The sequence below is a fragment of the Pleurodeles waltl genome, chromosome 6 (genome assembly GCF_031143425.1).
Source record: "Pleurodeles waltl isolate 20211129_DDA chromosome 6, aPleWal1.hap1.20221129, whole genome shotgun sequence".
NCBI classification, from domain to species: Eukaryota; Metazoa; Chordata; class Amphibia; order Caudata; family Salamandridae; genus Pleurodeles; species Pleurodeles waltl.
Genome location: NC_090445.1, coordinates 450,656,332 through 450,668,611, shown reverse-complemented (window position 1 = coordinate 450,668,611; position 12,280 = coordinate 450,656,332). Strand labels below are relative to the sequence as shown.

General features: G+C 42.0%; 1 protein-coding gene across 1 annotated transcript in view; it reads left to right on the top strand.

The window, feature by feature from the left end:
- The window catches only part of SLC26A9 (solute carrier family 26 member 9), a 188,522-nt gene that overhangs the window by 138,395 nt on the left and 37,847 nt on the right, over positions 1–12,280 (top strand). The window contains exon 15 of the mRNA XM_069238573.1: positions 12,051–12,157. Within this exon, the coding sequence (XP_069094674.1) occupies positions 12,051–12,157 (107 nt within the window). The remainder of the gene's footprint in view (positions 1–12,050; positions 12,158–12,280) is intronic.

Below are 12,280 nucleotides of genomic sequence, written 5' to 3'. Positions count from 1 at the left end.
CCCTCCGTATCCAATAGGATGAATAGGTGAAGGTTTTAAGGTGACTCCTCTGGCTCTAAACAGGTCATTCCACTTGGACTCACTCAAAAAAGTGAATGGTGAGCCCGAGTCAGCAATCATGTGAACTTGAACACCATCTATCTCAGCAAACAAAATGGTCTTCTCATACAAGAGTCCCTTACCTCACCAACCAGGGGTTCATTGTCATACACCATGAATATTTCCCCTTCCTCACTACTAGAAGAAGAGTAATTATTTGCAACAACACTATTAACCTTGTGGTTGAGTTTGTCTGAACTATTGGATACACTTGATTTACATACTCTCGCAAAATGTCCTTTCTTGTAACATTTGGCACACATCTTATCCAGGGCTGGACAAAATTTTGCATTACCTAAATGAGTAGTACTACCACATCTATAACACTCCAAAGGTTTGGATACATTTCTCCAAGTCCTGCTTCCTGTAGGCTGCGGTGCATTTCCGCTCTTCACGTTTCTATTTTTGTATTTAGACTTAACTGCCAACACTTCAGATCGTAGCGACTGTTTCCTGTTGTCAGTGATTGACATTTGTTCCATGAACGACACAGTGCTTTCAATTCTGGTGGCAATCTCTAAGGCTTTCTGTAAAGTTAAGTTGGGGGTGGATAACAATGCTTCTTGTACTTTCTTATTATTAGTTTTTTCCACAAGCTGGTCTTTTATCATCTCTTCTTCAAATTCTTTGTAATCACAAGAAACAGCCAAAAGTCCTAAAGCCCCTACATAACTGGACGCAGATTCACCCTCAGATTGGATCCTTTTGTAGAATTTGTGTCTTTCCAAAGTGACATTTCTGCAGTTTTTAAACCTCAAATCAAGTAAATTGATCGCAGTTTGATACTCATTTTCTACACCGTCACCTTGCCCTTCAATTGCTAAAACAGGCACTTTGGGAATATACTTTAAGATTTTACACCCTTCACTACCCAAACAATGTCTTAAAATTGCAAATTTCCTCTTGTGGGTGAAGGTTTCACCCTCCAAGGCATCCAAATACGCCTCAAACGCCTCTTTCCATTGCTCCCAATCTGCATCTGGTAAAGCTGGATTGGGAACAAAAGGAGGGGGGGGACAATAGACTGCTGCATAATGATATTTACAAGCAATAAGAATATTAATCACAAAGATAAAAACAATGTAAGTAACAAATAAGCTATTTACAATTTGTACAATTGTATGAATGTAACAATAAATGATGGGTGTGCGCGTCACCGAAGCACATTAAAAGCTACTAGTCACCATGACACGCAACAGAGGATTGAATGTAACATGAGGCGCAGCAACGAAGAATAGTACATTTAAGATGGCCTCAGAATGTGTCCGCAATTTGCTTAACAAACTGTGTTGGATAAGATGGCCGTTGAGGTGTGCGTGTCACCGTGAGACGCAAGCAGAATACAAGGTGCGATATGGCTTTAAGATGGCCGCCGAAGCGTCTACAGAGTGTGAAGGCAGTAGTCTGGATGTATAAAATCGTATACACGGTGTGACAGGACGTGTTCAATATTAGCCACAATATGCAACACGAATAAGAAACATTGTAGGTGAAATGGCAGTCGGGTGTGCGTGTCACCGTAACACGCAATCAAAATACAAAGTGCGATGGGCCTGAAGATGGCCACCGAAACGTCCACACAATGTGGAACCTGCAGTCTAGTTGCTGGAAACGTACTTACAGTGCGTCTGGGACGCGTTTAATTTTGGCATATGCTGAAATCCTCAAAGCACGTAGAGTTCAAAGCACGAAGAGTTTGCAGCAAATATGCTTTACTCAGTGCATCTCGGTCGTCGGATGGAAAGTAGGTGTGGCAGGGTGAATAGCAGGCAGAACCGGACTCAACGGCAGGGGAAGCACAGGAAGAAGAGGCTGTAGCTTGAAAACCCTCGTCGCCACTGAAAGGTACGGCGGACTCCAGATTAAGGTTTCACAAGTTCTTCTTCATTTCCAAGATATAGTAAAACAGCCTCAACTCCCGTCCGCCCACCTGGCTCCACAACGCAACTCCCCCGCAACTGCCCCCCACATTCAAACCCATACACAGCATTCCAAGTTCTAATCCATCTTGATTATATGCATGGTCGCGCGGAGAGCACATCGCATGCACATGTCGTATACCTAACACACCCTCTCCTTCCAACTTGACTGGAGAGTTTGTGGTTTAACAAACATTTGCGCATAGCAAAGGAAAAGAGGCATGCAGTTGGGGTTATTGGGGAACAAAACACAAGAAAGGAAAACATTGGGCATCTTCTTGCCTTAGACGTTTCTCTGGGGCTTTAATTTAGCCGGGCGCTTCGGGGTCGAAGGCCTGTCAGTAATAAAAACAACCTTTGAAACTGATCCATTTCGCACTGTACATTAACGTTCCTAACTTCACTGTAGACAGATCAATTTCTCGATGATAACTGATAATACCCATAAGTATTGCATCCCAGTGAAGCAGTTTTCATCTTGCATTCCATTTTTTTCATGATGTGTTTTGTAGTTTATTTTTCCTTGCAACATATAACTCTTGCATAGTGCATATTTTGTGCCCAGCAGCCTCCACGTGATGTGGGATGCTATTTATGTTGGGGCACGATTACGAGCTCTGAAGTTCAGGCCGAAGACACTGCGAGATTCTCACAGTGGGCCTTAGAGGAGTGCAAACTACAAGCACATCCAATCCTGGGCCTCTTTGTAAAAGTGCACAGAGCGATAGTTGTATTTATGCCAATGGTAATTGTGGGAAATAGTGAGATAGTCAGATGGAGTATTTTTGAAAGATGTAGGTGGAAAAATGCACATAAGTGTCTAACAGAGAGTGTAGAAGAAATCGTTGCGAAAGGAGAGCGCGAGTGTCTGCGACAGTCTGAAGGCCACTACCCCTACCACAGACCTTACTAATGTTTACATTCATATCCATTTATCTCATACAGCTGACAAACTGTGACAAAGTCAATAGGGCTATCTTGATTTAGGTATGAGTGTTCGTTATTGTGTGACAGGTCTGGGTGCAGTCAAAGAATACTCAGAGAGGTACCAAAAATTGGTCAGCTTGCACGCTGTGTGAAGCACAGGATTTTAGTTAACATGTTCTTTGCCACACCTCTTGGAAAGGATTCCTAGTTATGCTTTTTTTTACCACATCCCTTTCAGAGACCCCTCACCTTTTCCATCCTCAAAAAGCACTGCGCTCCGCAACTGCAAAGGCACGGTTTCCACCACAGAGTGAAAGTTTAGGTTAAACTCATCTGCTCCTACGGCAGGCTGTGCAGGAGGAAAACTGTGCCTCCATCTTCTTCTTGTTCTCCTAGACTGCATCTCCGTGCACGCAGGCATGATAGAGAGGAACTGTTCCCAGGGGCTGACAGGAACGCTGATCATCAGCAGTAGCAGCTACCTCAGAAGTGATTAACAGACGTTCAGCCCTGCAAGCTTTTCATGCCAATATAGCGCCCTTCTTGTCCTATGGCACATGCATAGTCTAATTTATTTTCCTCTGACTGTGTCTAAAGAAAACAGTGGCGGGTCCTTTAGGGCGGAGGGGCCACGCCCCCCCACCTTTTGCCCCTCATGAAGAGTGTCTGTTAGGCTGAACAAAGGTCAGCCTGACAGACACTCTCCATGTTCAGCTCAGGCAGCCAGAAGCAGACATGCGCCATTTGCGCACACTCCTGGCTGCCTGAGCTGAACTTTGCTGGGCTGAGGAGGTCACAGCTCCTATGGGCGTGACCTCCTCAGTTCAGCAAAGGTGCCTTGTGGCCCTCCCCTGGGTGACGAGGAAAGCGTCCCCAATTGACACTCTCCCTGGGCGCTTCAGTTTAAGCCCTGAAGTGCCCAGGGCGAGTGTCAATCAGTGACATTTCGTCACAGAGTGGGGTGGGGTCAGCAGTCTCACTGACCCCATCCCACTCTCGTGTTCTGCAGGTTTCCTCACTCAGCCCTATTTCATTTGATCTTATGTTTCTGCTCTTGTCTTTCTCATCAAATGTTTTGTTCGCGCTCTCTGATGTGCTATGAATGTCCTATGCTGTTGATACACAGGACGCCACATCTTTTAGTGACACGCCTGGTAATGGTTATGTTCAGTGCTTTAAATGGGCCGGTACTCACAGGTACTGAGTGCCGGAACTTTTTATTTTTTGCCTCCTGAGTACCGGCACTTTTTTACTGCCAAGGAGAGTTCCGGTACTCATTACTGATAGGCTTAGTGGTCCTAGTACTGCTGGGGATGAGGCTGTGAGAGTGGAGCCTTTCTGAACTCCACTCTGGCAGCTAAAGTGCCACTGTAGCCCTTTGCCGAGCTTCTGCTGAATTATTCAATGGCATCGGCTCATTTACATTATGTCAGAGAGTCTAGGTGTCCGCTCTGTATCTGTGAGTGACTGACGAGGGTCCAGTCAGGCCCTGCACTGTAAGTCACAGCTGTGAAGTTGTGCAGCCACCATAAATCCAGGGGGAGTCTGAGAGTAGGAAAGAAGGTAGAGGTAGGAGATTAGAATTAAAGACAACATTTTAAGCGTGCTGTGAGCCTCTTGTATCAGCCAATGTCTACTTTTCGTTTGGGAGAGAGAAGCAATAGAGAGAGTATCGGTACATTTTCTGAAGGTATTTTAAAGTCAATGTGAGCAGTGCTTTGTGTGTGAATGTCTGCTTGTTGTTTTGCCTGTGTGTGCGCGTCCTCATGGCCAAGAGAGTGTATGTTTGCATTAGGCACAACATTCAAATAAAAACTGAAGCTGCAATAATCAAAAAACGCAGAAACTAAGGCATAACATATTGTTTGGCCTTCATTTCATTTTTTGTAAGGAATTAACCAGTTTATATTAATACATTCATCATTTGTTTTGGTATGTGCTGAAACTACTGAACCTCGTTATTTTCCGAAGTCTCTCACTGGATTCTAGCGGTGGCTGACCATTAACTCAATAGTGTTGTTGCTGGGAGGTCCTGGCTGCACTGAAGGTGAAGAGGCTCCTTCTCTTCTGGGTTGGGGCCTCATCCCAACAGGTCCTCACACCCCTCGTTAGCATATCTAAAGCTAAACAATTTTCCATGTCACTGTCTAAAGAAAGGTTGCGCCCTGAAAGGTATTCTTTCACACTTTATTAACAGTGTGTAGCTACATCCTCTTGGAACAGTTTGGTACACCCCTGCAGGGAGCTTTAAAATTCAGCAACCAGAGAACCAGAGATGCATTTTAATTGCGAGATATGTTGTAAATTCATACCAATCGCTGATACAATAAGTACATCTGGCTAACTGAAAGCTTTTCTGACTTAAGGATACATATGTGCTTATATGTGGTGCAAAAGAAACTTACTCTATCACACTATCTATGCTTGGCATACAATGACAGCCTGAAATATTCCAAATTCACATATATTGTCTAAAGATAGTCGCTGGTTAGGAAATGTGCACAAACAGTAAATATACGAACTCTCCATTCGGAATTAACCACAAAAGAACAAAGGGTCTCTTCAAATAGACCAGAGTTGTGCACATAATCAAAGTTGCTCTTTTCAGCATTTAACGGGATGTTGTTACAATTCCCAGTACATAACGTTGGTGTATTAAAAGCACCAATCTCAATACAGCACGCTGGCCCAGTCCATCTAAGTACACAGAGTTAGGCCAAGGCTCACACATTGTTGACAAATTATCAGAAGGTGCAGGCTTGGAATTACCAAACACAGCCCCATTATGAAACAGCACTTGTTCAATATACAACAATGGGCTAACTTCACAAACCATCTCACCAGCGCCCAATATCCCAAAGTCCTGGAGTCACATATGCTGGCATACAATATTGTGCAGGCCCAACATCACACGTAGTGATGACTAATGTGCACAGTTCTTAATCTGTCAAATTGATTTTGAGGATCCTTTGACATAGTCGGGTGTTGTCGCTCTCCATGCACACAGCGAACTGCATGAATATGCCCAGTGTGTGAAATAAAGGAGGACAGCGCTCTTCAAATCGGGATCCTTTAAAAACAGTGGTGCAGATTGTGCTGGTGCCAGACTGCACATATATTACCTAGTGTACAGGTATAAATTAATGAAAATCTACAGTTTTGCAAAGAAGTGATACATGAGTGGGTGTGTTGGAGCTGTTCTGTAGGAACTGCACCTGCAATCCCCTACCATGGTAGTAGCAATAGGTGACACCTCACAATTCAGAGTCCATTGTATGCATGGCAATATATTGGGTATACTTGGGAATCGTTTTAGAGGCAACATACATTTTAATAGTTTTATTTTCCAGTTAGCTTTCATCAGAAAGAAGTGTCAAATTATGAGAAAGTTAAAATATAATTTTGAGGTAAAAATATCCACTACATCATAGTTTTGCCATTAGGAACATAGGGCCAGATGTATCATCACGGCCCTTTGCGATTCATTACTGACTCGCAAAGTGCCATGTATCACATTTGCGATTAGGTAATAGCGATTTCTTAAAAATCGCAAATGCTATTACCGAATCGCAAATTGCGATACCGGCCCCATTCACAGCTATGGGCCTGTTGGCCCATATCTGCAAATTTTTTGCATTTCCAAAATTGCGATTTCTGAACCAGAAATCGCAATTTTGGAAATGCAAAGCCCCAGAGTGCTGGGGGGCTAAGGCCCCCTTTGCTTCACCCCAAAAAAATTTGGGGGACATGTAAGGTGCACACATGCCAAAAGGGCATGTGTGCCTTACATGTACAATTTAAAAATGCATTTTACATTTTGCACATGGTTACCACCAAGTTCAACTTGGTGGTAATTAATGATTCCTAAATGCCAAAACCGCATTTAGGAATTGCTTCATACATGTGCTAAAAAATCGCAAATAAGGAATTCTTATTTGTGATTTCTAATTTAGAGAGTCGCAGTTTGCGACTCTCTAAACAGGGTCGCAATGTTAAGGAATCGCTATTTTAGCGATTCCTTAAAATTGCGTTCATACATTCTGAACTGGCATTTTGCATTAGCAAACGGGCATTCGCACCGTTTGCGAATGCAAAATGCTTTCATATATCTGGCCCTAAGTGATACTCACCATGAGCTCACTCTTATCTTTTCATAGGCTGTGCTTCTAAGAGGAACAAAGCACTGGGAAATTTGAAATGGCTGAACCAAGACCAAACAGAGCTGAGCCAACACCCTGTAGGACTGGAACAAGATATAATCCAGTATTGGCCTATGTCAGATCAATGGTTTAAGATCAGACCAAGGTGACTTATGATCACACAGTGTTGAGCCAAGAACACACATCACTCGCCAAAGATCACACACCGTGAGTGAAGGTCCAGTACTGAACCAATATCAGACAATTGATCAAAGGATACATGCACCTGTTGCAGAGATGTATATGTACACTCATTTAATCTCGCTAAAACAACCTTCCCCAAGATTTTCACAGAAAATCTATCAACAAAAATGGCCGATAACATTGGGGCTATCTTGAGCCCTTTTTAAATATCGCCACTATGGTCAAGCCAGACCAAGATGCTATAGGGTCGATAGATCCCATAGCATTACATAACCTTGTTTGTGTTTTTGCCCAAAACTAAGGGTCTGACTTAAACACATTTGCAGGAACACCATCCAGGCCAGGAGCTTTATTACTTGACATGGATACAATCGAATCATATACCTCCTTCTCCTCAATGAATAAAGAGTAGTGATCCCTAGGGGGTGTCTGAGATGTATTAAGACCCTCCCTCAAGGTATTCCCATACATAGCCTGATAATGCGTGATCCACATTACGGGGGGAATTGTACAATCCGTGGCTTCAGACCTGGCCACTCTAAACACTGGCCTGTTCACTAACTCCCAAAACTTTGTGCTGTTGTTTAAGACACATATCTGCATACGGTCGTTTTAAGCCTGGTTCCTAAATTGCTTTCTCTGCACCTCTATGACAGATGTATAGGTCATCCCACACCACTTTATCCAGGACCTATTTTTTGGATTTTGTTGCAGGGCCATTTTCAAATTTTTATGGGCTTCTGACAAATTTTTGTCAAACCATTTCTCCTCCTCCAGCTTACCACATCTCCCCATAACTGTGAGATTTATCCTGATCCCCACACAAAGCCTTTTAAAGGCATTCACTACCTTAACATCTCATGTGCCCTCGTCTAAACAAGCATTAATGTCTTGTTCCTTTGTCACTATTCCATATGCGCATGAAGTCTGGGAAGCTATGAGAAATAAAATGCTATCTTGGTCAAGAGAGATGTAAGAACCATGGGTGGTATGTCCATGTGACCTGCAGAAACAGAAAAACATGGATATGAAAGAGTGGGCAGCAGCAAAGGATTGTATAATTGATAAATAAGAATTTTGCCTTTAGCCTGGAGAACTGGAGAAGACAAGCTTACAGCAAAGAAATAGTGTTTAATTAAAACTGCATCCCTGTCTCTGAACATTACCTTTGAACATCTTCAGCATGCAACATTTATTCCACTGGTTTGGATCTTTCATCTAAATCAGCCTAATCCATGCCAATAAACAACAATGTAGTTAAAGGCAGGCAATTACTATAATGCTGAAGCAATTTAGCCTTTCCACTTTTCCTCCTTCTGGATCTTAATCCTCATATTTGGTGTTGCTACTTCCAATGCACAGTTTGTAACTATTATAGAGGTTTGTGTTAGGTGTTCTACCTTTTGGACTTATGTACATATTTTTCCTTACGCACCAAATGTGATGAAACCAAAGACATAGATACTATTGAGCAATACACATGAAGATGAAAATGTGGTGATGATACTGCAGGGGTGAAAAGAGTGGCCTTCTGATGTATATAGAATAATGTTTCATTGCGTCCACCACAGGACGCTCTATCCTCGTATTTGTATCTGGTCACACCAAGCGATATGTCCTTTGAAACTCAATGCAAATAGACACAGCATTAGAGATTCTGGTGAGCTCTGTGAATGTTATTGAAAGGCTACATTTCCTGTTTTTAATTAGCTTACTAATGAAGATATCCCTTTTCCAAAGACTCTCAATTTTAATTGACAAGTGATATGAAGCAGAGAATTATGAACTGTTCGCCAGAATCACATAACCAAAATGAGGAAGACAGCACTAAATTTTAGGATTCCTTATTGTTCCACAATTGGTGACTCAGCCACTAAACAGTATCTCTTTTCTTTGACACAACTAAATTCTTGGTTTGCCTACAGCAATGAAATGCGGGATATTCATGAGTCCAATAATATGGTATTATGTCTGTGACTACAGAAAAAGAAAAAGTGATGCAACAAAGTGGATTATTATCCGAGGAGGGTGACTACCCACCTCAAAGAACAATCACAACCCTTGCCAGAGTGAACCCTCGTAGTCACTAAATTAATCTGAGATCAACTTCCTGGTAGCTATGGTTCAGAGCAGACAGGCTTAATTGAAAGCATGTATTTAGAAACAAAATGTTCAGAATGCAATCCAATAAAAATCCAACACGAATTAGACAGATAGAGAAAATTTAATAAACTCAATGACATCAAAATGTCAAAAGGCAAACCATAAATTTGAATTTTAAAAGTTTTAAGTAGAAAAACACCAAGGGGCACAAACTGCCAATGATAGTCAATGGTCACAGTAGGCCAGGACCTATCTCAATTTGTCGCTGACTGTAATGAAGCGTGAGTCAGTTACACCAACCAAGTTAGTCCGGGTCAAAGATTTTACCTTTTGACTTTAGTCCTTCACATCCCAATCCACCATGTGAGTACTCTTTTAAAGCCTCCCAGAACCTTAGGAGAGACAAATAGATACTCACTGGGTTTCTAGCAGAGGCCAAACAGCAGGGTCTACCTGCTACTGGTCAACTGAGCAGTGGCAAGAAAAGGCATCTTGCTTGCTGTGTCCCTGTAGCTTGAACAAGTGGTCAGCGTTATGACCCTTGGAGTACACATTGTTGTCCTGGTAACATGGGAGAGCAGGCCCTGTCCTCCAGGGCTCTACTTATGTTAAAGACATCGGATTTACACCTTTTATGATCTCCCTAAGGTCCTGGAGTGTTCTGAATTGGGTGCCTGGAGATGCCTGGCATGAGTTTGTGGGTGGGAAGACTCCTGGATATACCCTAATCATCAAGGTAAAACTCTAACCACTTTGGGCATTGTTAAGATTGCAGAAGTCTACAGCACATTAAACCCAGGCTTTGAGGGCTTGGTTTGTATATAGAGTGAACTATGGTAAACCTAGTGTCCTCCCACATCTAACACTAAAATCCAGCGTGGGGCAGTTACTGTACCCCCGATAAACCCAGAGATAGAAGTCTGGTAGATCAAAGCAGTGTTTTTGTAGAAACTAGACAGTGGATATGCAATAATTATTTTGCCATCCTGCTCCTCGTCTCTTGAAATGTGACCCAAGCATTATAGGTAATACCACAGCAGACCTGTGAAACAAGATTTGATAGTCCAAAAGGATTTGACACTGTAATGCCACAAAAGAGACCAACTGTGATTGGAGCCTGCCTGGCTGAAGGGACAAAAAAAGGGCCCTGCCCAAGTGTTAGCTAACAAGTGCCTTTGACAGAGCAGGCCTGTTTGCAGTGTGCTTCAGGTGTTGTATGTAAAACCACAGGAGACCTGTCAAGTAGGATTTCACATTCAAGCAGGATTTGACACTGCCATATCAAAAAGTATTCTCAGCCTCCCCTTCCCCTATATTCTGTCAAGTTCAGATGGGTTATCTCTGCTCATTCAGGTTAGCTGTTGTTTGCTCCTGGGAGGCATTTGACACCCATTCACACATTATCAAATGTTAATTACTGGCTGGCAGACGTGAGCGAAAAATGCAAAGTGGCTCACAGAGGTTTTAGGCAGGGAAAAGTTTACTTTTCTAATAGTCCAATAGTGCATTTTCTTAATATTTATCAAAACTCTGACTTCACCACTGAACTGCATTGTCAATAATTATTTAAAAAAAAATTCTTGCTGTTTCCTAACCAAAATTTGTAGTATTAAATGTAATAATGTAATCCAGTGTTTTCATATGGAACAGTGAGCATTACTGAAGTGAAAATAGCTTTTTGGAGCTTGTTCAGTGTGAGGAAATGTATAACACTAAATTTCTACATGTCCTACTTTTAAATACCATCCACCCTGCCTAATGGCCAATAAGACATACAAAGGAGTGACATAAATATTTAAAAGGAAGGTTTTGATCTTTCAAAAGAGGGTTATTTTGCCAGGTCAAATTTGAAGCTTAAAAGTGCAACAGTCTGTCTACAAATGGTAGGCCTCCAGTCATGTTTGCACGATCACTGTAGTGGGTGAAATAATGGATGCTACAATCAGCTAGTCATATTTAGCTTACAGGGTCTGTATACCCTTTGCACCATATGCTAGGCACTTACATGTACATTAAACTTGCCAATTAGGGGTATGCTGATTTCACCATGTTAAAAGGGGGAGCTCATACACTTTATAACTGGTTAGCAGGGTTAAAGTACACAATGTTCTACTGCTGGCAAAAAACAGCATCCATCAAACAGTCTAAAATACAGATTAACCCTGCAGAAGGTGCAAAATCCCTGAAAAGGGTGTATGCAGCTCACAGAAATACAAGGGTTTAATTCAATTGGATGAATTAGATCATATATTGGTATGCCTTTTGGACACACAGACAAAAAATAAGCTACTTCTTATATTTGGCAGGCAAACTTCACAAATGATGTGGCAGCCTGAGCTATGTCAATTAAATATTTGAAAGTTATACAACTATCACACCAATTCTAGTATCACGCAGGTGTGATCCGTTTGTTAAAAGGTCAATCGTGAAACCAGGAGACATGAGTTCTAATTCCAGATTCCACACCTGACCAAAATGATGTGATTCTGGGCAAATAATTTGCCTCTCTAAACCCCCGTTCCTGTATATACTAAAAGTCTAATAATTTGGAATGCTTAAAAACACAGAAATATCCATGATTAAACACTATACGGAAATTAGAAATTTATAGTTATGTATTCAAAATGTAACACTTATATAGCTGTTCTCTTCTCCTTAGTGTGTCTGGGTGGTGAGCTTCCTCTCCACCTTTTTCCTGGGACTTCCCTATGGAGTGGCTGTTGGTGTTGGATTCTCAATCCTGGTTGTCGTCTTCAACACACAGTTGTAAGTATTTGTTAGCCGCCAGTCTCTAGTCTTCCACACAGTCTAAATCCTGGAGTCATCTGTCACTCTTTCACAGCAGAGGATTCTCCATGAGAACAATATCCACATAATTGAGCCTAGGAG